Source organism: Ostreococcus tauri (genome assembly GCF_000214015.3).
Source record: "Ostreococcus tauri WGS project CAID00000000 data, contig chromosome 02, whole genome shotgun sequence".
Taxonomy (NCBI): Eukaryota; Viridiplantae; Chlorophyta; class Mamiellophyceae; order Mamiellales; family Bathycoccaceae; genus Ostreococcus; species Ostreococcus tauri.
In genome coordinates this window covers 536,050-561,124 of record NC_014427.2, presented here as the reverse complement: position 1 = coordinate 561,124, position 25,075 = coordinate 536,050, and the positions used below count along the sequence as shown (strand labels likewise).

Sequence of the window (25,075 nt, the reverse complement as noted above, 5' to 3'; positions counted from 1 at the left end):
AAGCGCCCCAAACGACGCGCGAGCGCGCACATGTAAATGATACTGACTGCGGTCGAAAAAGCCCCTTGTGTCCTCCGAGTCCGCTTCGTAAGCTCCTCGTCCCCACTCGTTGTCCTCGTCACACCTCGGACACCTGTCATGCGCATCGTCCCTCGCGCACGCGTCGATCCCGGCGCGTCGCGCGCGTCGTGCGCCTGCTCGCACCCTCGAGCGAGCGCGCACGGCGTCAAACGACGCGTCGTTGGGGTCGTTCCGCGAGCGAATCCGCGATGGAATCAACGACCGTGCGTCGCCGTATACGCGTCGCTCGACACAAATGTGCCGTCGAACGGAAGCTGGACATCACGTGCGACTCGGAACGTCGCTGTTTTCGCGATCTCAGACGAAGGGAAGACGGAGAACGGCGGATCCTCGGCGGATTTGGACAAACGAACGTTTGGGTCCTGGAGCGACTCGAGAGACTTCTCGAGCGAGTCGTACGATCGCACTCGGGATGACGATGATGGCTCAGAGGAGACAGGGAAGAGGAAACCGAATGGAGGGAGCGTGGACGGCACCGTGGGGGCGATCGGTGAGGTCCCGAAGCCGAAGGCGGTGCTGAGCGAGCAAGAACTGTTACCGCCGTCCAAGCGCGAGCCGCGAGGGAAGGAGACAAAAGGCGAGGGTGAGGGCGAGCGCGTGGGCGGTAAGGAGACAGGTGAAGGCGGCGAGGATGGAAAGATCGTAGCGGGGACGACCAAGGCGGGGATGGCGGCGAAGACCAAGCCGAAGACGGATGTCGAGAAGAGCGGAGAAAAATTAGCCGCACCAAAACACGCGCCCCCACCGAGTGGTGGTTCGATCAAGTCGGCGGTGGCAGGCATTGCGGAGGACACAGATCTCGTGGCGTCAAGCGGAGACATAGGGGGTGGTAATGGGGGCGATGACGCCCGCTCGGGCGGAGACGGTGGCGGCGGAGACGATGAAGAGGACGATGAAGAGGGGGACGACGAAGACGACGACGAGGTCGTACTTCGAACGCCGTGGTACGAGCTCGCGTGGATCGAGATGGAAACAGAACTGGTGAGAATCATGCAGCAGATTCTGAACATTTGGATCACCCGTGATCCGAGTAAAACGACTCGACTTGTGTTCTTCTCCCTCCTCGGCACCTCATTGTTCCTGGCGTCACTGTTCCTCTACCCAGAGAACCCGCTCGAGTTCAGTGACGAAGGATTGTTCGCGTCAGTTTTCGGTCGTAACCCTCGCTGGGTCATCAATCGCGAGCTTGGTCCGTTGCAACCGACGTTGCTGAGCACCACGTGCGCATGCGCGGTGGCGTTCGCCAAGGTGCGTCTCGGGGCAAACATGTTCAAGTTATCACCGTTCATGCACGGCGTATTGGGCCTCCCCATGGGCTTTATGTTAGTCTTCAGATGGAACAACGCCCACGAGCGTTGGTGGTACGGACGTACGTGTCTTGGAAACATTTTGCTTTACTGCAAAAATCTTGGCGGGACGTTCTGCACGTGGGTGGCTCCTGATGATCCCATGCTCGCCGCGCGCGCGCTTGGTTTGATTGGTGCATTAAAAGAAACCGTTGCAGATCGATTGAACGGCACGGTACTGAACGACGGTGCGATTCTCAGTCAACTTACCACGCCCCTGGACGCGAGAGACCTTGAGGGTCTGTTCCTTGCGGACAACAAGGTGTTGTTCTGCATTGAAGCGCTGCGCTCATGCGTGGTAGAAGCGTTCAAAAAGGATTTCGTTCCGTCCGCCATCGCGAGTACGATTCACAGCGAGGTAGCCGCAATCATGGACAATTATGGAAGTTGCGAGAAGGTGGTGAACCAGCCTCCACCCGGCTGCATCATCACACACCTTAAGTCGACTCTTATGGTGTACGTGTGTTCTTTACCGATGATTTTGGTGCACGAAGTTGGTGTGTGGGGAGTGGTCCCCGTCACGACGATCCTATCCCTAGCGCTATTCGGTATTGAGGCCGCGGCGGAGCAAATCGAACAACCATTTGGTAATAGACCGTACGATTTACCGGTGCGCGCGCTGATGAACAGCAACTCGAGAGACCTCGAGCAGACGAGCAAAAAAGTGCTCGGCATGGCGGGTTACGTCAATGGAGTGAAGATGGCGTTTACTGCGGATGGTCCGGTCCCGGCGAAGCTCCCGGACAAGACAACAACGTCAGCCCTCGGCGACGAGGCGCCTGCTCCAGTACCTGCGCCTGTGCCGAGCGCTATTCCCGCGCCCGTGCCCGTGAAGCCGACGGTCGTCCAACCACCTCCCCCGGTACCATCAGCCTCTGCCTTAGCGGAGAAGGCGAAGAAGGCAGCAGAACCGGAATCGCCGACCGCGGTCGTCATTCCCGCCACCCGCAAGGACAACACCGTGTCTTTATCGAGCGATCGACTTGAGATGGGCATGTCTGCGTTGAAGGAAAGTCCCCTGTCATTCACGTCAGACTCGACGCCGACTTCATCCGACGTTCTTAAAAAGTCAGCGTCGCAGAGCCCTATCTCGAATGGCGACAACGTTTCATCGCGTCCTTCGACGTCCGCATCGGCCGGTGCGACGGGAACGGTGTCGGCTCCCAGCAAGGGTGCCTTTCGCGCCGTGTTGGATGCTGTGTCATCAGAACAGGCTCCAGTAAACATTCGAGCTCAACCACTTTCTCCGTTGCGAACAACTCGCTCTGAGGCGACATCGCCGGCTCGAAAGAGTGACTTACCGGCTTGGAAAGCGCAAAGCCCAATCGAGATTTACGATCAAGTTCTCGACGAGCGACCGAGCTCTACCATCCCTGATAGTCCTCGCTATCACACGCAAAAGACAATGCGTCGACGCGACTCTTACGGACAACAATTCTTTGACATGTTCGCTCGTTACACTGGTGGTTCATCCGAGAACAGGGCACCGGATTCGCCTCAGAATCCGAGCAGACTTGAGCGCTCGAATTCGGCGAGAATGACACGATCGAGCAGTGCAGCGACGTTTTCACCGTTTACACAAGCCTCGGATAGCGATCGCGACGTTGGTGATATCTCATTCCAGCGCTCTGCGTTCGCGCCCTCTCCGTCCAAGTCTGACTTCGTCGCCGGATCTGGGGAGAACGGCGTGCCAATCAGACGTGCCTCCATCCCCGGCGGCGTCAATCGTTCGACGTCGCTGACGGATATGAGCGCTCTGGAGGAGGCGATCAAGCGCGCACGAGAGGCTCGTAAGCGCGGCGAAAGCGGCGGCGGCGCGTCGTTGTAAAAAGGCGAGAGAAAACTTGTAATCTTTTAACCAATTAATTGCAGCGCTATTGATTCCGGTACCGTACCGGTAACGGTAGCTCTACCGATAGTAACATTAAAAGTTCATCAGGCACGCCTCGCGAGGAACGCCGGCGCCGGTCAAGATCTCGATCGCGGCCATTGTCATCTCTTTTTGTCCGCACAGCGCGGCGAACGTCTCCGATGCGTCAATCTTACCGCTCGCCACGTCCTCGCGCAAGACGTCCTGCACGTACTTCCCGCTATCCTCTGAGTACACCCGGACGATCTCACACGGCCACGATTCCGATTCCTTCAAAAACGCCGTCGCCTTCTCGTTCGACGTCCCGTAATACAGCGTGCTCTCCGCCCCGTCCAGAGCGCCGCTTCTTAACAGCGATCGAATCGGCGAGATACCGCTCCCCGTCGCGATCAAGACTGCCTTCTTCTTCCCGCTCACCGAGCTCACATCGAACCCCTTCCCCATGGCCACCGTCACCTCGAGCTCGCCGCCGGCGTCAACGTCCGCGATTGCGTTCGCCGCGCTCCCCACCTGCGCCTTGATCAACAACTCGAACCCATCGTCGAATTCCCCCGGCGCGCTCGCGATGGCGATGAACGCCGCCGCGGTCTCCGACGACGTCCGCGCTTGGACGAATTGCCCAGCGCGCGCGAACGCCTTCGCGTCCTCCCGACCGACATCAAGCGTCAGCTTACGGAGCGCTGTCCCGTTCGACGTCGTCGCCTCGAGATCGTTCGCCCGCACGCGCGCGCGCGCGAACTCGACGTCGGCGCGCCAATTCGCCCGCACGACCGCCGTCCAATCCGACCGCCCCCGTCGTCGTCGTCGTCCTCGAGCGAGGAGCGCCGCGGCCGGTCGTGCGGCGCCGAGGGCGAGCGCGCGCATGCTGGCTTCCACGCGCGCGCCGTCGCGTCCCGCCCACCGTCCCGCGCGTCCTTCGCGCGCACGAATGAATGCGTCGTCGTGGGTGGCGCGCGTACCCTACCGATGCGCACCCTGGGTACACGCTGGTGCACGCTGGTACCGTGCCAGCGTACCGGTGTACCAGGTATTTTGTATGAGCAAACACGTATTACCAGTCGCCCGCAGAACGTACACGCATCGTGAGTCGGGCATCAACTGGATGGACGTCTCCGCGGCTGTCAGCGCGCATGTCGACGCGTTGACCGCAGAGCCACCGCTGAGTAAAACGGACCGCGAATTACTATCTGCAGCTCACTATGTATGGCAGTGGACGTGCCCGGAGAATCCCGATGTCTACGCGTCGTCGACGCTAACCAAGCACGCCTTGATGAGATTCAACCTCACAAAGACCCTCGCGCGTCCCGCGGAAGCGTATCCCCAGAACCGCGCGGACCAGCGCTCGCGGAAAGCGTTGCGTGAGACATCGCAACGCGGTGCTGTGGCTGCAATGCGTGCGACTGACTCCGCGCAAAAGCGAAGGCGTGAACAAGATGAACTTCGGACGTCCCTTCTCAAGAAGAAGACTCAAGTTTTAGCGCTGCTCGAGGAGGAGCTGCTGGCCATGCGAGCAGAGCGACTGCGCGAATCTAACCCATCCGACGACCATCGTGTGGGACTCATCGCATCCGGTGCGACCGATTCCCATGCACGCGCGGGTGGACTCACGTTTGCCGAACGCCTCGAACGCACAGAGGAGGACGAAGCACCGAAAGAAAACGCTGACGAGTGCGCGACCGACGTGGCGCGCGCAACGGAACCTGCGATGTCACCGGCACAAGAAAACGTTCCGCCGAACGAATCTCACGGGCGCGACGCGCAGACTACGGCGTGCCAGGTACCAGTCACTCAGGACGAAGCATGTGTGCCATCTACTGATGTCACGCCCGCGTGTACGCCGCGACGATCGGCTCGCGCATCGAAGCCCAGTCTGCGTTTGCAACGTGTGTACACGACGCGTCCACGTCGAGCTCTCGCATAATAATACATGTACATTACATCGCGGCGCGCTGCAAGTGTACTATCTCTCCATTGTCACTCCGGACTACTCTTCGACGAGTGGCATGCAGGTGGTCTACCCCACCAAGTTTTGTAAGACTGTTGAAATGAATTATCAAGCTGTTCTGGCGTGTCCTATACGTTTCAAGCTCTTCTACAGGCGTAGCGTCAAGGTGCGAAGTAGTCCGCTGAATCATTCGAGCCCTTGCTATTCTCCTGTCCAGTGCGGTGTCATCCATGTGTACGACGGCATCGACAACTTCCGCAGCGTGTCCTGCGTTTCTGTCCCGCCGCTCAGCCAAACGATGCGCGTAATATTCCGCGTCCTCCACGTCACGCTCGTGCCACACCTGGACCACAGCGGCATCTCGCTCTTCAAAATCTGCCACAATCACAGCCTCTAGAGAGGTAATTTCTATCACACCAACTAACTCTGGAGATTGTGGGAGAATCGCTCAAATTTGGAGAGGAAAGTGAAAAAACGTCGACGAATCGATCCGCGGCGTGAACTCGCGCCGTGTTTTCTAAACCCTAGAAAATAGGGTTTACGGTCAACATTGCTCGCCCCAGCGTCGCGCCTCCTTACGACGCCGCGACGCGCGCGCGCGCGCGATCGGCAGACGAAACCGTTCTCGTTCGCGTCCGCGCTCGCGCTCGCGCTCGCGCTCGCGCCGTCGCCGCGCGCGGGTCCAGAAAATCAGCTCCATAACGCATCGCGACTCGTCGCGTCAACGAGGGGTCTTCGACGGGTCGTGACGTCGTGACTCGCGTTTCTCTCGCGTACCCCCTCGCCGGGATTTTAGAGCCCCCAAAAGAGGTCGATTCACGACTCGTCGTGTGCGCCGTGTCAAAATCCATATACCGCGGGAGGGTCACCGACCCTCGAGTTACACTCTTCGGGTATGGTGACAACAGCGATGATAAGTAAATTGTGTCACTGTTCGAACCCTAGCACCCCCCTCGAAGAGAGCCGCTGCAAGCTTGAAATTTCCTCCAAGGTCGCATCACGATCTATGGGTCTTGATCGTGATGGAGATCGTGATGCAGATTTTACCCAACCTAGTGCGCCACGTATCTTTGATTTGCTCGAAGTCACGAGTAAGCGACGGTATCCGTAGCATTTGAAATCGTTTTTTCAGTTGCCCAAATGTCCGTTAATTTCTATCACACAAAGTCCGACGCGATGGTTCACGACTCGTGAGCGCGACGAAGTTATCGAAAAGTTATGAAAATGAGCTGTTAGTCATTTTCTCATAACTCGGGGAATAAAGTTATCGAACCCTTCTGCTGTTAGTCCCACTGGCGATAACTCTGTCATTAAGGCCGAGTTATGGTCAAAGTTATCAACGGGACTGTTAGTCGGCCTTGGCAATCTCTTTTTCAGTTTAAGCCTCAACAAAAGGTGTGCACAACCATGAGGGAGACTATAGTCAAAATCCTCGAGCGAACGGGCTTTCACATTTAAATAATCATCAGATCTTTACGCACAGAACACGCGAAGTCGCGACCACCAATAGGACCTTAAGCTTACAATACATGGATTTGAAGTAGGCGAATCCATAATACTCGAAGCTGTAGTTCTCCAGAGTAACGCATCCTGGGCTTGCCAACTACTTCATCGTTGCTCCCGATGGCAACTGTTTACCGAGCACTGACTGTTCAACTTCGCGTGCAACCGCGAAAACTCTCGGTTAAAAAAGATGCGGAATGGCGGGAGTATCGCGGGCCAATGGTCAGAAAATATCCTAGAAATGAGTGGTTAAGAAACAACTGTGTCAAGAACACGTCGCTTGGCCGAAAGAGTTCAGTGAAACTGCTGAACTCAGTACCGTTCAATATGCAAGGGCACGGTATCGCGGTAGGAAGAAGAACCCTACTCGAAGATTGTTACATTTTCATTCAGAATCTGTTCAGTTTTTCACGACCGCATACTATATTTGGGACCTTGATCAGTGTGTTTTCCATGAGCTTGATGGCTCGTTCTGAGGGGCGTTCATTAGCTTTAGGGAAGAGTCTTGTTCTGGCAGCGCTATGTGCAGTTGCGATGAACGTATCTATCGTGGGGCTCAATCAAGTGTATGATAAGCAAATAGACAAGATAAACAAACCGTATCTACCACTCGCATCTGGTCATTTTGCGACAGACACAGCATTGACCGTGATTTCGGCAACGTGCTCATTTGCTTTCATCCTTGGGGTAGCGAGTTCATCTTTTCATTTGCTTTTCACACTTCTAATGAGTTTGGTTCTGGGAATAGTTTATTCATCTGACATGAAGTTGCTTCGCTGGAAGCGGGTACCAATCCTTGCAACTGTTTGCATCCTCAGTGTTCGCGCCTTCCTGGTCCAGTGGGGTTTCTTTGGTCACTTTGCAAGTTCATTGAACGGTGGTATCTACAAGGTAACTCCGAACAGCTTATGGTTCTCCATCGTATTTATGGGTGTTTACTCGATTGTCATTTCTTTGTTGAAGGACGCTCCCGACCTAGTTGGGGATTTGCAGTCTGGTATTCGGACACTGACTGTCAGGCTTGGGGTGGCACCTATTTTGAACACATGCATGTTTTTGCTATGTTTGGACTACCTGGCTGGTATCTATGTAGGTTTGTTTCGCTCTAACTCGCACGCGCAGGTGCTTGTCTTAACTGGAGGACATCTTTTAGGCATCGTGCTAATCTTTAGCAAGTACTTGAGAACAAGTGTGCACTCATCAGCCTCGATCTTCTCCTTCTACATGTTTGTCTGGAAAATGTTCTACATGGAGTACCTCATTTTCCCCTTCCTGAACCCCTATTAGTAGCGATAGGTTTTAAGAATTCAAGCTCACGATGCTCTTCGAGTGGGCAGGGTTCACGTCTGGAGAGCTGGCAAAAGTCTCTTACACGAGCTATAACTATTCATATGAAGCATTCGAGCGCTAAGTCTCAATTGCCTAACACACTTATTGCTTACCGGCGCGGAGTCCCGAAACGCCCGCAGCGATTCGCTCTTCACGCCGGGCAATCTTTCGCTCTCGTACTGCTTTGTTCTTCGCTCTTCGAGCTTCAAACTGGTCGGCAAGGGATTTTTCTCTTGCCTTCTCAGCCTTAGACTTGTGGATGGCTTCCATGAGCACTCTCTTGTTTTTGAACACGTTACCCTTGCATTTGAGATACATCGAGTGATACATGTGCTTATCGATTTTCTTCGCATCGCGGTACTTGGAAAGTAATCGACGCAACACACGGTGGCGTCGAAGCCACAACACCTTCGTCGGGAGCCGGGCTTCCCTGGTACCGCGGCGTTTACCATAACCGGTATGTCGACCGAGGCGCTTGGCAGCTTGCTCTCTTGCAGTGCGCGCTCTAGAGTGAATCTGAAAATTGAAATACCTTTGTGGTTAGTCCGAGTGTCTCGCTTATGTGCACACGCTCGCGCCGCGTGGAAACCACGAAGTGTGGGAAACGTACCTTCGTAGGTTTTCGGATCACCAGTCCGTCCTTCACGAGCTTGCGGACGTTCTGTCTCGAATTAGCGGCAGAAATTTCCGAAACCTGTACATGCACGATCAAACGAAGCGGTCAGTTCTCTTGCGCTGCGCAGCTCCTCCCGCGGCAGTGCACAATCTATGCACGGTCTTTCCAGACGTCAACCACCTGATCGCGTTCGAAGTGTTTCGCTCAAGCAACGCGTGACGAACCTCGTTCGGATCCATCCAGATTTTGCGAACGCCGCAATTAAGAATCGAAGCGGCAAGGCGCTTCTGCAGCTTCAACGACACCATCCTTCCGTGTACAGATGAAGACTGACGTCGCCGACTCGTCGGAGGTCGCGCTAGGGCTTCTACCTAAGCCTGCCTGGTCAATCGCCGCAAAAAAGGACAAAGCTTTGAGAATTTCAAATTTTCAATTTAGCGAAATGTGTTAGGATTATTGCAGGCTAAATACGATTACATAGCCTTCCCGAGTCTCGAATACGAGACGAGTTATGACTCATTACATGTAGACTCTAGAGTTCGAGACAACTAGCTTAGACTTTTAATGAAACCTCAGATCTTTACGCACAGAACGCGCTACGACGCGATCACCACAGGACTTAAGCTTACAAAATGTTGAAAAAAGTATTTCAAGTTTTTGCAACATTCGCCTAAATTTTGAAAGAGTACGGCTTGCGCGTGGCTAAATCTCATGCTGAGGTATATACTAACCTCCATTCGGAAAGTAATGGGAAAGAGCTTTGTTATACGCGATGTTGCATCATATCGAGGCATGCCGCACATCGCTGGAAAGCTGTTGAAATTTCGCGTATGCTGGCGCAAGTTCCCCAGTGTGAAGTTGCGTAAAATCGCTGAAACGTGATGATTTCCATTTTGCTTAATCTCCAAAATGATGTCATATGAAAACGCGACAAAAGTTGCAAATTTTGGAAAGTGAGATGTATTTTCTCCGTGACAAATTTCGTTTTCTGGACGAAATTTTTGTCTTTACCGTCTATCACTCCTTGGGCCTTTCCCCCAATTTTTCGACAACTTTGCACACAACGTTAGTTAACTGCTAGTATCAGAGAATTTAAAGGCCGAGAAGGCTGACGCTTCGCTGTACGTCGTCGCATCACTGGTATCGATGACAAAATTGCCTTTCAGTTCTCACGCAGGCTAAAATCTAGTCAACCATGACCGGGGAATCAGCTTGGCAATGGTATATTAGCAGTCACCACGTTTGCAGCTGTGTCCGTGTCATGACTCAGCAGCCGCCAGTAAACGTAAGCGCGATCGCGGAGGTCCGGATGTTCACTATCAGTTGTGGCGAACTTCAAAATTTTCTGCACAAGAGTTTTCGCCTGCTGACTTGGACATTTCAGGAAGAATTTTACCGTTGAAGTTAACAGCTGAAGTTGCACAGATGTAGGTTCATCTTGTATGGTGTCAACAAATGTTTGCAAAAGGTCGAGTGTACTATCTATGCGTCCTGCATACTCGCCAAGAATGTATATCAGTGAGCTTTTCGCATCTGGGTCGTCCAGGCATTCAAGTGATCGACACAAGGGCGTAACTACACTCTCGTATTTGCCTGGATAGCATCGAAATATATCTTTCAACACAACTATGGACTCCTGCACCGCATAGTTCACTCTGGTATCAATTATGATTAAGAGGGCGTCCACGCAAGTCTGAGAAAATGCGGGCACTGAAAGAGCACACGCGCCGATTGAGCGGATTGCTTTGCGGGAAAACTCTATATCGACTTCACCAGAGTACTCCCTTAGCTCGACTAAGATATCAGCGACATTCCCTTCATTCGTGACTTTGACCAAAATATCAAGCTTTTTGTACTTAACGTATGCTGGATCGTCATACTTGCAAAAAAAAGCCTAGAGCATGTTATACAATGCATGGAAGTTGCTTCGAATACAAATCTCACCTTGTAAGTTTCATGAAAAATTGAAGGAAATTGGTTCATGATGTCTTCAATACTCGAAAGTGCCACATACTGGATCTCAGCCTCCGCATTCAACATTGTCACCATCGGTGGAACGATCCGCTTTAGAAGTTCATCCGATCGCTGCTCGAAGAGCAATAAGTATATTTTGACAATAAAGTTTACAGAAAAATACCTCAACTTGTAGATGATTGATGATTAGCCGTATGCACGCGAGGACTACTGCATAATTGGCATGCTGTAGCTTTGGCAGTGCACATTCAATTACTTTTTTGGCTTCAGACCCGTCTACGCACTTATAGGCGGCCAAACAATTCAGAATAGCAACTTGGCCCCATCTGTGGCGTATTGTTAGTAGTCGAGATGGAAAAAACAAAAAACGCCTGACTTACTCAGTGCAGACATCGAGCGACGCAATCACTGCGGAAAGGCACTGTGAGTCGATTATTTCGCTGGATTCCCCGTTCTGAATTTCGACCAGAGCAGATATGGAGTTGGCCACAACCATGGGATTTTCATCCACAGATAGGTACTTCAACTGCTGCAAAAATCCCCTATGAAACAATCTGAGTATTCTAACGTCACTTGTTCTGCGCTCGGACCTATCAACAACGAGCTCACTGTTTATGCTGTGTAACTTTGCGACGCATATTGCTGCGGTCTTTCTAACATATGGATCTGGGTCCTGTCCAGAGAACTGTCAGTTGTCAAGTTTTCAACAAATATTAAACACATACTCTCAACGCTAGATTGAGCGGATCGCACAAGTATTCCACAATCTTGTCTACACGTATACATCCCATCGTTCGCACAGCAAGCGCCCGTATGAAAGGATTAGGATCTTGACTATCCTGTGGCGGTCTATCAGTGCACTCATACGAAAGTGAAAGACAACCACCTTTACGAAAGTGTTAACGGCAAGGATGGCAATATCCGGATTGGACCGAGCGTAGTTTATCGCGTACAAGTATATTAGCTTCTTCAGCTCGATGTCCTCCGTCTGCATGCAGTTAATCACATCCAGAAATAAGGGGCACACATCTTTGCCAACAGTCATGGCGGCTATGACTGCGAAAATAATAACTTCAGTCTACCACAGAAAATATGTCTATGTACATACTTCGCTTCACAGTAGTCTTCAATAGCACCTTATCACTTGTCTTCAAATCTTGGCGCCACTCAGCTACCTCTCCTATGTTTGAGACGTTCAAGTCCAAAGAGTGTGTTAAAACGTAACTGGTGGGTGTACCTTTCTTACTGCTAGAAAAGTACTTAGAGTCACGTGGCATGATTGTGGTCTACGAGCGCCGGTGTTCAATGCTCTGCAGTCAACCAGCGCTTGGCGGAACTAAGTGTGTGGCGCACGCTCGACGCTGCCCTGCCTTGATGACTTTCTCGTTTCCTTTGGCTCACCGGCGGAGTTGGCGATATCAGGCCGAGGGGGAGATAGCCGGTAATAACGAAATTTTGGTGGCATCAAGTAAAAAAACGAAATTTCACCACGGGGGATAAAATTTCGCTCAAAATTTCACTTGAAATTTCACTTTCCCCGATTTCGCGAGGCGAAATTGGGCAAATACGAATTTCCACTATTTTCAGGTGAGTTAGACTATGTATGTTTTTTTCATTGCGTCATATGGTGGCTAAATCTCACCGGGAAGCAACTTTTTATCAAACTATTGATCGTACATTAGACAGAGTTAAGCCATTGTAAAAATATAAAAACGGCATAAATGACCAAAAACACCACCAGTCCTGACTCCACGCTTCTTTGGGACTCCCCGGACGTTGAGCCACTTTCGGGTGTTTTAACCTTCTGAAAATTTGTGACAAACAACAGCAGCGACACCTAAAGGTGTGAAACGAAGCGGTGTGAATGACGAATCTACGATGAATACGGTACAAACACTTGAAACGATGACAACACACCTGCTCTTGGTGAATCAATGACTTCCATGGTGCCGATTTGCTGACAACGCGCGCCATCGACGTTGCAACTCTCGTCTGGTGCTGACACGCGTGGACTTTTCATAAGACGCTCCGAACCCTAGTTAGGGTTTGGCCAAGCCCTAACTAGGGTTTAGCATTCGTGAATGCCGACATCATTCGAACATCAAACACGCTTACCGTCGAGAAGCGCGTGTGTGAAACGCTTTCTGTGCACGATTTGAGCATCTGCTGTGGCGCGAACGTCGAATCGATGCGTGTCGACGAGCATTTGGCGTCGATGAACACATGTAGGGTTTAGTTAAACCCTAACTAAACCCTATATAGGGTTTAGAGTATTTGAGTTTCTGCTCGCAAAGGAAGGACAGCAGCGTGATGTCGAACGTAATGGGCGCACGTCTGAGCGATTCCATGACGCAAAACTGCCTGATTCATCTCACGTGGATCACATACCATCGTTTTCGAGCGATGAATCATCATGGCGGGTGGTCGGTTACGTCTGATTCACTCGTTTTCACCACGAGAAGAGTGTTGTGATATTTGACAGTTCATGACTCGTCAGTCGTGTAGGGACTCTCTGAAGCGGCGACATATGAATTTTCCCCCCGGACTGCGCTAGAGTCGCTACAAAAAGGCCTTTTGTAAAAGCTAACTTGCGGCATATAGCACATTGGTCGTGTGTACGTCACGTCAGTTATGCACGTCGCTGAGGTTGACTGACGAGGAAATAGTGCGCCGGGACAGATGGCGGCTGGAAAGCGCGGCAATGTTTATGTAGTTGTTGGAATGGCTGGAGCGGGGAAAACGTCGTTTTTGGAACGCGTTGCGACATACTTGGAACGAAGTGGAAAACCTCCGTACATCATCAATCTTGATCCGGCTGCTATGCGATTGCCGTACGATGCTAACATAGATATACGTGATACTGTTGACTACAAATCGGTGATGAGTGAATATTGTCTAGGTCCTAACGGTGCCATTCTCACTTCCGCAAACTTGTTCGCAACCCGTTTCGACAAAGTTGTGAGCATCTGCGATCTTCGTGCGCAAGACTATGAATATTTTTTTATCGACACGCCGGGTCAAATTGAAATATTCACATGGTCAGCCAGCGGTATCATGATAACTGACATGCTCTCGGCTCACTTTCGCACCACTATTCTGTTCATCCTCGACACTCCTCAATGCCAAAATCCTCAGATTTTCATGAGTAATATGTTACAGGCCGTCAGTGTGCTATACAGGAGTCGTTTGGCGGTGATATTGGTGTTCAACAAGATCGATGTAGCTTCTCATGCCCCGCTCGTTAAACTACTTTCTGATATGAGTTTGTTCCAGAGTGAGTTGGAGGGTGTTAGTGACTTTTCTTCCACATTGACCCAATCTTTACACCTTATTCTGCAAGAATTCTACGAACATTTGAAAATCGTGGGTGTATCCGCAGCTACTGGGAGTGGTGTCGAGGAAGTAATCAGCGTATTAGAGGATGTGGGCGCCGGATAGAGAGTGAGCCTCACCTTTCTAGTTTTCGCGCAAATAGGTCGTCGGTTGCATGTGCAGTTTTACCTGACACTTCTGCGTAAAAACTTGCAAGTTTTTCAAAATAATCAGGCTGGAGAAACAAATTGTTGTGTTCACCGGTCTGAAACGTTACGAACTCTTTGCGCGTACATGCGACTGCTTGGAACAATTTCATACCACACCAAAGCGGTACGACGCGATCAGCTTTGCCGTGTAAACTCATGAAATGTATACTCCTCTGCAAACCTCTGGCACCATTCATCGCACGTTCCCACTTGTCTCGCAGCAGTAGACTGACTGGTACAAGCGGGAACATTGAGCGGGCCAGATCGTAACACGAGCTCAAACCACCTTCAACGACGATTCCATGTACTTTGACCTCAGTCGAAATCTTTGCCAAGGCGCTCAAACCTGCAACACTACCGATACTCTCTAAATGTAGGACCAGTTTTTTATCATTTTGTCCTGCTTGCACGTGTGCCCACTTGATCGCTGCCACTGCATCTTCAATCAGGCCGTCCTCTGAGATTACACCCGGGTTGCCACCAAACCCACGATAGTCAAACAGTGCCACGGCGCACCTCAGCCTCTTTTTCACCTCGTGTGCCCAGTAAAGACGGTGGTAACGACTACCTGCATTGCCGTGTAAGTGTAATACCAATATTTGGCACTTCGGTTCGTCCCAAACCCAACCGTTGAGTACTAAACCGTCGACTGTGCACACGTCAAAGTCCATAATGCTTCGACAGATGTGCGGAAGCTCATCGACGGTGGGTGGTGCAGAGGTTGTTGGGAAATACTGCAGTTTTCTTTGAGCCACGAAGATGAAACCGACGAAGGCCGCGTACGAGTATGAAACGAGTAACATAGTCTTTTTTGCAACATCAACTAGCAGTGTAGTCATATTCGCATGGCAACGGCTCGTATACGTGAGATTCTTGCGTGTGCCCGTCGCGTGCAGAGACAATACGTTATAATCGTCCTCAGGTCCCGAGATGATTTTTGTCGGTAGATCCACAGGGTTGTGTCCTTTTTTGCGCGCGTCCAGGACGCGACCAAAATTTTTGGTTGCAGTGGTAGTGGTTCAGCTGTTGAGACACGCTCAAGTTACAGAAGCGATTGCTTCGAAGTGAAGTCCGCGCAAACGGCGGTGGTCGCGCGATAAAGTTTTACACAAGCGACTTTTCAACAGAGTACGCGATTTCGATTACGAACGTTTCATCTTCGTAATGGTCAAAACGTTCGTAATTTGGCCCTAACGCAATTAATATAGCCTGTTTTCTCCGAAGGACCCGTCTGATATTAGCCAACCTAGTATTTGTTGTCTCACCCCTAACCGACGTATCCTTGGACTATATGGCAAAAAAAAACAGATTTCTTCGCCGCCTCGCGACCACTCAAGTTAACTGTGGGTCCAAATGTTGTGCACACCGGAGTCTGGAAGTGACGAGATCAGGTCGCGAATCATCAAGAGCTACCTTCCGTGACTCGCACCCGGAGACGCGTGAGGGATTAATAAAACCAACTCACATTTTCACGAACGAAGAACGGAAGAGACATGTCTAGATCACTCGCACGTCGTTCGTTTCGAACGTTCGCAAAGGCTCGAGTGTCGACGACGATCCGTTCGCCCAGTATTTACGAGGCGTCGCTCGCGCAAACCCCACTGACTCTCCGCAACGTGAATCTTAACATTAGGTCGTCGACTCAAACTTTGTTTCAGCCGCTCAATTTTTACAGTGTCGGTCAGTCGAACGATTTTTTCAGTGAATACGATCGGCATGTGCTGGAGAGAATGAAACTAGGTATCCCGCCGAAACCATTGACCCCACGGCAAGTGTCCGCTCTGATCCCGCTGTTAGAAGCACCCATAAAAGGCAAAGAAAAACAAACTCTCGACTTATTCATAAATCGTGTGTCGCCTGGTGTAGATGAAGCAGCTTATGTCAAAGCAAGCTGGCTTGCGAGTGTGGCGAAGAGTAAAATTACAAGCCCACTGGTAACGCGAGCAGATGCAGTTCGTATCCTTGGGACTATGCAAGGTGGATACAACGTCGGACCTCTTATTGATGCCTTGGATGATCCTGAACTGGCAATAATTGCTGCAGCAGCTCTTTCTGAGACAATATTGATATTTGACGCTTTCCATGACGTGGAAGAAAAAGCAGCTAAAGGGAACGATTCTGCCATGCAAGTTTTGCGCAGCTGGGCTGATGCAAAGTGGTTCAATGACAAGCGACCAGTCCCCGCAAAAATGACAGTGACTGTTTTTAAAGTACAAGGTGAAACTAATACGGATGATCTCTCACCTGCCCAGGATGCTTGGAGTCGTCCAGATATTCCTTTACACGCCCTAGCTATGCTTAAGTCGACGCGTGAGGGTATTGAGGAGCCTATCGCTCAACTCGCGGAGCTAAAAAAGCTCGGCCACCCGCTAGCATACGTAGGAGATGTTGTTGGTACTGGCTCCTCTCGTAAGTCTGCCACTAACTCGGTGTTGTGGCACATGGGTGAAGATATTCCAAACGTTCCAAATAAACGTACAGGAGGAGTGTGCATAGGTGGCAAAATTGCACCGATCTTTTTCAACACGATGGAAGATAGTGGTGCTTTCCCTCTTGAGATGGACGTGACTGGCATCAATATGGGAGATATTCTTGACATTTTCCCGTACGAACGTGTTGTGAAAAAACACGGCACGGACGTGGTGATCTCCACTTTTAGTCTTAAAAGTGACGTGTTGTTCGATGAAGTTCAAGCAGGTGGACGTATTCCGCTAATCATTGGTCGTGGGCTTACTGCAAAGGCAAGAAGTGCGCTTAAGATGGAGCCATCTAGCACTTTTCGTTTGCCTTGCATACCTGACGCTACTGTGAAGGGATTTACTCTTGCGCAGAAAATGGTAGGTATCGCGTGCGGTGTTGATGGAGTACTCCCTGGTACATATTGTGAACCCCGTGTTACGACTGTGGGAAGTCAAGATACAACTGGACCGATGACGCGAGATGAGCTGAAGGACTTGGCGTGTCTTGGTTTTAGTGCTGATCTAGTCATGCAGTCATTTTGCCATACGGCAGCTTATCCCAAACCGGTAGATATTGATACACATCACTCGCTACCTTCATTTATGAGAAATCGAGGTGGCGTATCTCTACGACCGGGCGATGGGGTGATTCATAGTTGGTTGAATAGGATGCTACTGCCTGACACTGTCGGAACAGGGGGCGATTCGCACACTCGATTTCCGATCGGAATTTCTTTCCCAGCTGGCTCTGGATTAGTGGCGTTTGGAGCCGCTACAGGAGTAATCCCTCTTGACATGCCCGAATCCGTGCTCGTGCGCTTCACTGGTAACCTTCAACGAGGTATCACTTTGCGTGATCTGGTGCACGCGATACCATTACAGGCAATCAAATCAGGTCTACTCACAGTTGCCAAACAGGGCAAAGTGAACGTTTTCAGTGGCCGGATTATAGAAATTGAAGGCCTCGAGCACCTCAAGTGTGAACAGGCCTTCGAACTATCTGATGCCAGTGCTGAAAGGAGTGCAGCGGGATGTACGATAAAACTTGGTGAAGCGAGCGTAAAAGAATATCTTACCAGCAATGTCGTTCTACTCAATTGGATGATAGCAAACGGTTATGGTGAAGTTCGAACAATCCAACGTAGGATTGAAGCGATGAATAAGTGGTTAGCTGCACCTGCCCTTTTGGAAGCCGACGTTGACGCTGAGTATGTTGAAACAATCGAGATCAATATGAGTGACATATGTGAACCAATCTTATGTGCACCAAATGACCCTGATGATGCACGGATACTTTCATCAGTAACCGGTGATAAGATTGATGAAGTTTTCATCGGTTCTTGTATGACAAATATTGGACATTTCAGGGCGGCAGCAAAGCTTTTAAACAGTCATGTAGGCCAACTGCCGACCCGACTTTGGGTGGCACCACCGACAAAGATGGATGAGTTGCAGTTGAAGATCGAAGGTCATTACAGCACGTTTGCTGCGGTTGGTGCTAGAACGGAGATGCCAGGCTGTTCGCTCTGTATGGGAAACCAGGCGAGAGTTGCTGAAAAAAGTACTGTTGTTTCAACGAGCACAAGGAACTTTCCCAATCGTCTTGGGAAGGGTGCAAATGTCTACTTGGCTTCCGCCGAGCTCGCGGCAGTGTGTGCTATTCTAGGACGAATACCGTCCAATGAAGAATACCAAAGATACGCGGACATTATTGCGCAGGAAGACAGCACGTACAAATACCTGAACTTCGATCAGATTAGTCACTACGCAGTTGAGCAGCCTGATGTTTAGTTCTTTTACTCAAATAACAAGCTCATCTCTTTCGCACTACACGACTATTCCCTTGCGCGCACATAGTCGCAAAACGCAAGAACTTTCTTTTCTAGACCCTCGACTGTTTCCTCCTCGAAAGATACGTCATTAAACACAAGTAATAGCACTGGCCTCTGTTGGATACGCGTGGGCACACTGATGAGTGATGTTTCACTCTAATGAAGATGCACGCACCTCCTTGAAAACTCCACATATTTCATCTGTCACGGATCCAACGCGTAGCACTTCGCGGCTGTCGCCCGCAACAACTTCACACACGTTCTATTGAAGGAACAGTTGAACATGTCAACTCCACGATGCTTTCAAATTACCTTAGACAGCCATCCTTCATGTTTGGCATGTAAAGATTCCAGATACTCTAATGTCACATCGATCTCTTCGCCCCTTGCTCTCTGTCGTAGTCTCTTCATGCAAACGCTCGGTGCAACCTGCAAATATATGAAGCCATCTGGTACCAGACAGGGGAGCGCCTGTAGAATATTTCTTAAATTTCTACTTAGAATAAGAAATCACTCTACACGTACTCGGATCATCGGACACGACCAAGCGTGGTAAAGATCGAGCTCAAGTTCTGAAAACCAACCCTGTTCCTGTACAGATGAAACAAAAACATTACGATCTGAGAAGACACTTCGTTCCATGATTTTGAGCAAATTAGTGCTCTCTGAACTTTCACTTTCACGCTCTTGTAGAAAACGAGTCATGAACACGTAGTTCTGAAAGACGTACGCATATTTTTCGGGATTCGCATAGAACTCCTTCAACAGATTGTGTGACGCCTGTTCCGACCGTCCGCATGGTATACGTTGCCAACTGTGTACGGGCTCTGGTACAGCTTTAGCCAGTCCCTACGTAGTGCACGTGAGAAGGAACGTGTGGATCCAGGCACTTGAATCTACCTTGAGATGCATTCCACCGGTTACTACCTCTTTAAGAAACGTACTTTTGCCAGATCCTATGTTACCCTCCAAACTCAAGTTCAGCAACTAGAATGATTTGGCTCAGTTTTGAGTGACTGGTTGAAAAGCAATCATTCAAACCTCCGGAGATTTGGTGTGAGTCCTACGATAGCAGTCAGAAGCAGTTTATCTGGAATATTACGAAGTATAGACTCACGAGTGACCGTCCTGAGCCAACCTTCGGATGCATCTCGGAGTTTCCCGGGAGCGACTTCTCCTCAGTCCCTTATTCAGTTCCCCACGCGCTTGAAACGTCTCACAATGCCCCTTAAGTCCCTTTACCATCGCCCCCTGGCCTCTGAACTGCGTACTACTATCGCGTGCTCGTCTTCGAAAGTGTTTTTAACGGCGCTCGCTCGCCTCGTCGAAAGTTGCTGCGGTGAACTCGGAAATGCGGAGATTTTGTAAATTTCTCGGTGTCATCACACTGAACAAGTATGGGCCGTACTGTATGGCTCCGTTGGTCACCATCACATATTGTATAGCCTCCTTATCAAAAGTAACCTGACGGTCTGCTAGGTTGGCTAATATCAGTGTCAGCGTCAGTATCAGCGTGATTTTACCTGATATCAGGACCTCCTGACGCTGATAATGCTGGGCTGGGTTGGGATGTATCACGTCATTATCATAAGGCCGACTAAGAGAGGGGTGTTATTCAGAAACACGGCTTTCTTAGTTCGAAAAACACGAAAATTTGTATTCATAGTCGATCTCCCGTCCAGCCTAACGGTTTGATGAACTATTACGAGGGCCACATGAACAGCGCCTCTGGAATTTCCCACAGGTGCCTTGCATTGGACCATTACCTCTGTGTACGCTATCTGCCCCCGACGAATATCCATGTCGGAACGGTACAAGCGTTATTCTGACCAACCATTCGCGTTCCGAAAGAAGCAACTAATCTCATCTCAACTACCCAGCACCCTCTGTATTCGTGCCAATGTCATCGATGAGTTACAGGTTGGCAATTTTGTTCATATCCAACGCTCATGCAACAATTCATCGACACTTGACCAGATGCAGAAACTAACTGAGTTCGACGGTTCCTCCACAGTGGACTGTCCGGACGATTGATGATCTCCAATGCTTTGAAAAGTAGTAGCAACTGATGATATGCTCTCCACAAATTCAGTTAGACTGTCGTTTTCTACACAACATCCACCTGCGCAAGCAAGTAAGTACAAACACCTCGCGATTTGACGACGCTCTGTTTCACTCTTAAGTTCTAATGATACTGAGTTCGATCCACTCTTTTGCCGCACAAAGTTCCAGTGTAAAACTTGCATCTCAAAGTCAAAGGCCTCAAGCAGTGAAAGTTCAGTTTGAGAAACTTCAATAGCGAACTCAAGAGAGCTCAGTCGTAACTTGGCGTGTACTGAATCGTGCATCGTTGCCAAACCATCATGATTACTTTTCATGCGGAGTGCGACGTACATTTCGTATAACGAACTTTTACAGAAGTACACGCAGCCAACAATTTTACTGGCAACGAGAACGCTTGATAGCAGCACAACAAGCGGGCACTGCAATGCCAGATCTTCCTCTCGTCTCAAGTGTCGCCAAAAAACAAAAGTCGAAATTGTGAGCAACAAAATTTTGGAGTCAAAAGGCATCGAGTCATCATGCAATGCAACAATATGCGTCGACTCCTCCGCATGTGCACAATCCTGACCGTCGTCTTTATCAACTTTAAGTAACAAACTAATAAGACTGCGGATGTAAAAGCGTCGAGCGTGGTGTAAATCGTTCCCACTTGAATCAGCGCAGCCGAAAGCACTTTTCATCTACTGTCTCCTTAGGAATCAGTCAGCTGGCATCACTGACGCCACGTGCTCGTGTGTTAGCAATAGCAAGGCAGTAATCACACCTCTCTAGGGGTGGGGGAAATTTTACCTGCAAGATGCAAGAGCAAAATTGCAGGTGCAAATTGCAGCTGTTTTGGGGCGTCTTGCGCAAGAGATTAGGGGTGGGCGCCCGCACACGCGGGTGTTTTTAAGGTGCTACAAACACGCGATTCAGGGGCGGCGGCGTCAAATTATCTGATGGAAAGGCTCGGCTCTTTCCTATCTTCAAAGGGCTCTAAATATGGAGAATGATAGTAAAGGCAAACACGCGTCGCGCGAGCAGGACAAGATCATTTGGATAACGAATGAGTCCTGATCGGAGAGCAGTAAATGGATCACAAGATGGACGATTCAGGAATCGTCCTGTGACCCTTTGATCCAAGCGTCGCGGTCGACAAGTAGTCGACAAGCAACGCGCACGCCTTGGCAAACCGCGCGCCCGCGTAGCCCAGTTGCTATCGCTCTCGTAGTCGATTGTGATAGTCCAAAAGAACGTATAAGTATTACACACAGGAGTAATCGAGCGGCGTCTGTGCAGGCGCGCCGCGGGCTGGTCGAATAGGCTTAGGAGGTACCGGAATAGGGGTCAAGGCCGACCCCCGGGACTGAGCATTTTGACAAGGACAGCCGCCTATCGATCATCTTAAGATCGTTTAGGGCAGACATCCGTCTCGATTCAGTGATCTAAGCAGGCAGGAACGTCATTCCAGACAGGTTCCAGGGCCAGAAGGCGGATCGAAGTACCACCCGAAAAACTGATCGCGGGACGATCTTGAGGGGGGGGGGTACCGCGCAGCACCACTAGGCGTGCGGAGCACGAGTGGGATTCCAAGAAAACAAAAAAAAAAAAAAGAAAAAAAGGCTCAAGATGGAACCGTACAAATATTTGGTGACACCCTTCTGGCGTGGCAAGAAGGAGCTGACATCGACGGGAAGAACGTTACTGTCCGCCCACTCGGCGCGGCAGATGACGGCGTACATCCAATCGGGGGCCGGGTACAAGGGGGCGTCGTCCAGAAATCCCACCACGCAGATCTTGGCGGAAAAGCTCGCGCTTGATGCCATCCAATTGGGTCTGTGCATGCAGGAAAAGGGGACGTTCGTCGGCATGACGCCAGACGCTCTGTTCGAAGCGGTGAACGAGTGGGGAAATTTGCCGGCGGTGGTGAAAGCAGAGTCAGAAGGCGATGCCAGTGATGAGGACTCAGGTGAAGGCACCGAAACCAGGGTGGCGACCGGGGTAAAGGCGGCTGAGCACTTGGCGAGGAAGTTGCTCATGTCGGCCGCGTCGGCGGAGATCTCACGTCTCAAGTCGGCATTACCCGGAGATCTTTTGATTTCCGAGCTCGATAGGGCGAATTCGAGCTTCGAAAGCAACGGTTTCACCTCACTAGGTCGAGCTTACGGAGCCACGAGGGCGAAACAAAATGAGGCCAACCGAGTCGCAAACGCATTAAGGAACGACGTGCTACTGCCGTCGACGGCGTTGTCCGGCGCGTATTCCTGTATCGCAGCGCTTGCTGAATTACGGAGATACGTGGCCGAGTCTGACTGGAGCCTTACTTTGTGCGGTCTGCCAACTTTCAGTGAAATCGATAAAAGAACTGTTCTTTTACGAGCTACTGATGGCACCGTAATTCAAGAAAAGTTGGCCGAAATGAACCGAGTATCTCTGATGAGCAACGTCGCAGCGGAAGCTACTGACTTTGACGAGTCTGTCCAGTACCTGGATGCCGTCTTCCGCGCGGAAGCGGCTCAGGAGGAGCTTGTTCAGCGACCCGGAACGAAGACCGCCCCCATCGTCGTTGGCAACGCCCGCAGCGAGCGAGCGAAGGGCCGCGAACGTCGGGAATCTTCAGGTCGCAACTCCATCAAGGTCGCCGCGAAGCCAAAGCCAAAGACGGGGGAGAGTCGAACGGATTTCTATGACTTCATTAAGTCGAATCCTGGCGACTGCTTCAGGTGCAAGCAAAAAGGACATCTACAAAAAGATTGCCCGTCGAAGTTGAAGAACGGTGAGAGCGAGACGCGGAGCGGAGGAGCATATGTCTGCCTCCCGGCAGCGTACCGCGCCGCGCCTACCACTGTGTCCAACATTATTTTGGATACGGGGGCCGCTGCAGTCTCATACGTCACGAAGGATGAAGGTTTCGATATCCGGACGCGGGTCACCACCGATGCGATCGTCAGCGGCATCGGCAACGGTGCTGTTTCTGCGCCACAAGGTGGGACGGTTTACGCTAGGGTACCTGCGACCGTCTACCTCCCGAACGGCAGAAAGATCGAACGAAAAGAGGTTGTCAGGTTCGATGCTGTGCTCGCGCCGAAGTTGGTGAAGGGGGGCACGGGCCTGCTCTCCCTCGCTGGCTTCGTGCACGACGGCGGCGTCAACGCCCTCGTCCGCAAAGTGGATCAACAGGTCGACCCGGATGACATCAGTCACCCGGTTGACATGTGCCTTCAGTTGGGAGCGGTGGGTGCTCTCAAGGATCGCACGAAGCGCATCGAGGTGATGTTCAAAGCCAGAGACGGCCTCCTTTGGGCTCCGAGAATGGAATTCTTGGGGCAAAGTGAGATCGAATCCCTCGTCCCGAACCCACCGAAGGCGTTAAAGCATTTTAACGCAGTCATCAAGGGCGAGTGACTGACCCCGCCTGGTGAGCGGGTCCCAGCCATGGCGAGTCGGCTCGCCACTGACTCAGGCCCGATGATTCCGGCGCCAGGTGGCGCCGAAGAGCTCGCGCAGGTCGCAGGAGCTGAACATCCAGTGCAAGATAGTACTGAAGAGCTCGCACCAGGCGGTGCAGGAGCTAGTGGGGCAAGAACGCCACAGAGCGACGGTCGGTCCGGGAAAACCGCCGAGAGTCGAGTAGTGCGAACTCGCGACCGCGAACACACGTCTCGTTTTGGAGTAAGGGACCAAACTCCAACGGAACAGCTCTACCGGTCGTATCATTCCCAGTTTGGACACATGGGCGGAGACCGTCTCCGTCACGTACTCAAACAGGAATCCAAGTGGCGAAAAGATTTCGCGCTCATCGAGAAGCACTTCGTGTGCACCTCATGCGAACGAACGTCGTTCAGAGCGCAAAATCGCCCACCCGAGCGGGACCATCCGACCGTAGGTGTACCTCTAGCGAGAGTGTATATCGACACGGTGATGCGACCGTACCGGCAGGAACGGGAAAAGCACGGTCAGGCACGCGTGGCGACCCCAGTAGCATTATTGCAGGATGTGAACCTCGTTCACGAGATGGCCGCAGTACGAGGAGTGGCGTACGGCATCACTCTCGTGGACGAGGCAACCCGATTCATGTGGTTCATACCAATGAAGTCAAAAGGCGCAGCTGAGGTAGCCGCTGCCTTAGACGAATGGCAGAAACACACGGTACCGAAGTTGCGGTCCTTCTGGCATGCGCAGAGGACACGAGCGCACCAGGAATACCTGCAGGAAGGAGCGGAGGAAGTTCGTCCCAGTTGGGCGACGCAAGTTCAAGTCTCGGAGGATATACGCCTATGTGCCCTGCACATGGACGTCGGAAGCGAGTTCTTCGCCGACGTCAGCGCGTGGGCGCTCGAAAGGGGCGTGGACCTTCAACCCGGCGACCCCGACCAACCTTGGCGCAACGGCGTCGTCGAAGGAAGGTGGAGAGACGTCCAAGCGCTTTCTGTGAAGGCGCAGCTGGACGTGACAGGCGCCCAGGCGTACAACCTGTGGCTGCCCACGGTCCTGTATGCTGTACACATGACAAACATACAGCCGACGTCCGCTCCCGTTATGTACGCGCGACCGCA

At 51.3% G+C, this 25,075-nt stretch overlaps 12 protein-coding genes across 12 annotated transcripts in view; 7 read left to right on the top strand and 5 right to left on the bottom strand.

Moving 5' to 3' along the window:
• Window positions 1–138: 138 nt before the first annotated feature.
• OT_ostta02g02730 (Bestrophin/UPF0187) lies at window positions 139–3,255 on the top strand (the record flags this gene model as incomplete). The annotated part of the gene is made up of 1 exon (XM_003075064.2): window positions 139–3,255. One exon carries the CDS (start codon window positions 139–141, stop codon window positions 3,253–3,255), a length of 3,117 nt encoding a protein of 1,038 aa, XP_003075112.2.
• A 96-nt stretch (window positions 3,256–3,351) lies between these two features.
• On the bottom strand, window positions 3,352–4,161 carry OT_ostta02g02720 (Oxidoreductase FAD/NAD(P)-binding; the record flags this gene model as incomplete). The annotated part of the gene is made up of 1 exon (XM_003075063.1): window positions 3,352–4,161. The coding sequence occupies one exon, from the start codon at window positions 4,159–4,161 to the stop codon at window positions 3,352–3,354; it is 810 nt and encodes a 269-aa protein (XP_003075111.1).
• Window positions 4,162–4,883: 722 nt separating this feature from the next.
• OT_ostta02g02715 (hypothetical protein) lies at window positions 4,884–5,639 on the top strand (the record flags this gene model as incomplete). The annotated part of the gene is made up of 1 exon (XM_022985082.1): window positions 4,884–5,639. One exon carries the CDS (start codon window positions 4,884–4,886, stop codon window positions 5,637–5,639), a length of 756 nt encoding a protein of 251 aa, XP_022840772.1.
• A 1,226-nt stretch (window positions 5,640–6,865) lies between these two features.
• On the top strand, window positions 6,866–8,032 carry OT_ostta02g02710 (UbiA prenyltransferase family; the record flags this gene model as incomplete). The annotated part of the gene is made up of 1 exon (XM_022985081.1): window positions 6,866–8,032. One exon carries the CDS (start codon window positions 6,866–6,868, stop codon window positions 8,030–8,032), a length of 1,167 nt encoding a protein of 388 aa, XP_022840771.1.
• Window positions 8,033–8,176: 144 nt separating this feature from the next.
• On the bottom strand, window positions 8,177–8,998 carry OT_ostta02g02700 (Ribosomal protein L19/L19e domain; the record flags this gene model as incomplete). The annotated part of the gene is made up of 3 exons (XM_022985080.1): window positions 8,177–8,590; window positions 8,685–8,768; window positions 8,915–8,998. The coding sequence occupies 3 exons, from the start codon at window positions 8,996–8,998 to the stop codon at window positions 8,177–8,179; spliced, it is 582 nt and encodes a 193-aa protein (XP_022840770.1).
• Window positions 8,999–9,897: 899 nt separating this feature from the next.
• Window positions 9,898–11,941, bottom strand: OT_ostta02g02680 (Clathrin/coatomer adaptor,adaptin-like,N-terminal; the record flags this gene model as incomplete). Its single annotated transcript, XM_022985079.1, has 9 exons — window positions 9,898–10,584; window positions 10,635–10,775; window positions 10,828–10,990; window positions 11,045–11,206; window positions 11,255–11,337; window positions 11,390–11,503; window positions 11,551–11,720; window positions 11,773–11,844; window positions 11,902–11,941. 9 exons carry the CDS (start codon window positions 11,939–11,941, stop codon window positions 9,898–9,900), a joined length of 1,632 nt encoding a protein of 543 aa, XP_022840769.1.
• Window positions 11,942–13,343: 1,402 nt separating this feature from the next.
• Window positions 13,344–14,102, top strand: OT_ostta02g02670 (Uncharacterised protein family, ATP binding; the record flags this gene model as incomplete). The annotated part of the gene is made up of 1 exon (XM_003075035.1): window positions 13,344–14,102. The coding sequence occupies one exon, from the start codon at window positions 13,344–13,346 to the stop codon at window positions 14,100–14,102; it is 759 nt and encodes a 252-aa protein (XP_003075083.1).
• A 10-nt stretch (window positions 14,103–14,112) lies between these two features.
• OT_ostta02g02660 (unnamed product) lies at window positions 14,113–15,024 on the bottom strand (the record flags this gene model as incomplete). The annotated part of the gene is made up of 1 exon (XM_003075034.1): window positions 14,113–15,024. One exon carries the CDS (start codon window positions 15,022–15,024, stop codon window positions 14,113–14,115), a length of 912 nt encoding a protein of 303 aa, XP_003075082.1.
• A 654-nt stretch (window positions 15,025–15,678) lies between these two features.
• On the top strand, window positions 15,679–18,435 carry OT_ostta02g02650 (Aconitase/3-isopropylmalate dehydratase large subunit, alpha/beta/alpha, subdomain 1/3; the record flags this gene model as incomplete). The annotated part of the gene is made up of 1 exon (XM_003075033.1): window positions 15,679–18,435. The coding sequence occupies one exon, from the start codon at window positions 15,679–15,681 to the stop codon at window positions 18,433–18,435; it is 2,757 nt and encodes a 918-aa protein (XP_003075081.1).
• Window positions 18,436–18,479: 44 nt separating this feature from the next.
• OT_ostta02g02630 (Deoxynucleoside kinase) lies at window positions 18,480–19,721 on the bottom strand (the record flags this gene model as incomplete). The annotated part of the gene is made up of 7 exons (XM_022985078.1): window positions 18,480–18,590; window positions 18,652–18,738; window positions 18,789–18,947; window positions 19,002–19,325; window positions 19,377–19,463; window positions 19,518–19,539; window positions 19,594–19,721. 7 exons carry the CDS (start codon window positions 19,719–19,721, stop codon window positions 18,480–18,482), a joined length of 918 nt encoding a protein of 305 aa, XP_022840768.1.
• Window positions 19,722–22,148: 2,427 nt separating this feature from the next.
• Window positions 22,149–23,924, top strand: OT_ostta02g02615 (Zinc finger, CCHC-type; the record flags this gene model as incomplete). Its single annotated transcript, XM_022985077.1, has 1 exon — window positions 22,149–23,924. One exon carries the CDS (start codon window positions 22,149–22,151, stop codon window positions 23,922–23,924), a length of 1,776 nt encoding a protein of 591 aa, XP_022840767.1.
• Window positions 23,925–23,954: 30 nt separating this feature from the next.
• Window positions 23,955–25,075, top strand: part of OT_ostta02g02610 (Integrase, catalytic core) — a gene marked incomplete at both ends in the record, with an annotated part of 1,275 nt that continues 154 nt past the window's right edge. Inside the window, one exon of the mRNA XM_022985076.1 lies at window positions 23,955–25,075. This exon is cut by the window's right edge and continues 154 nt beyond it. Coding sequence (XP_022840766.1) covers window positions 23,955–25,075 — 1,121 coding nt within the window.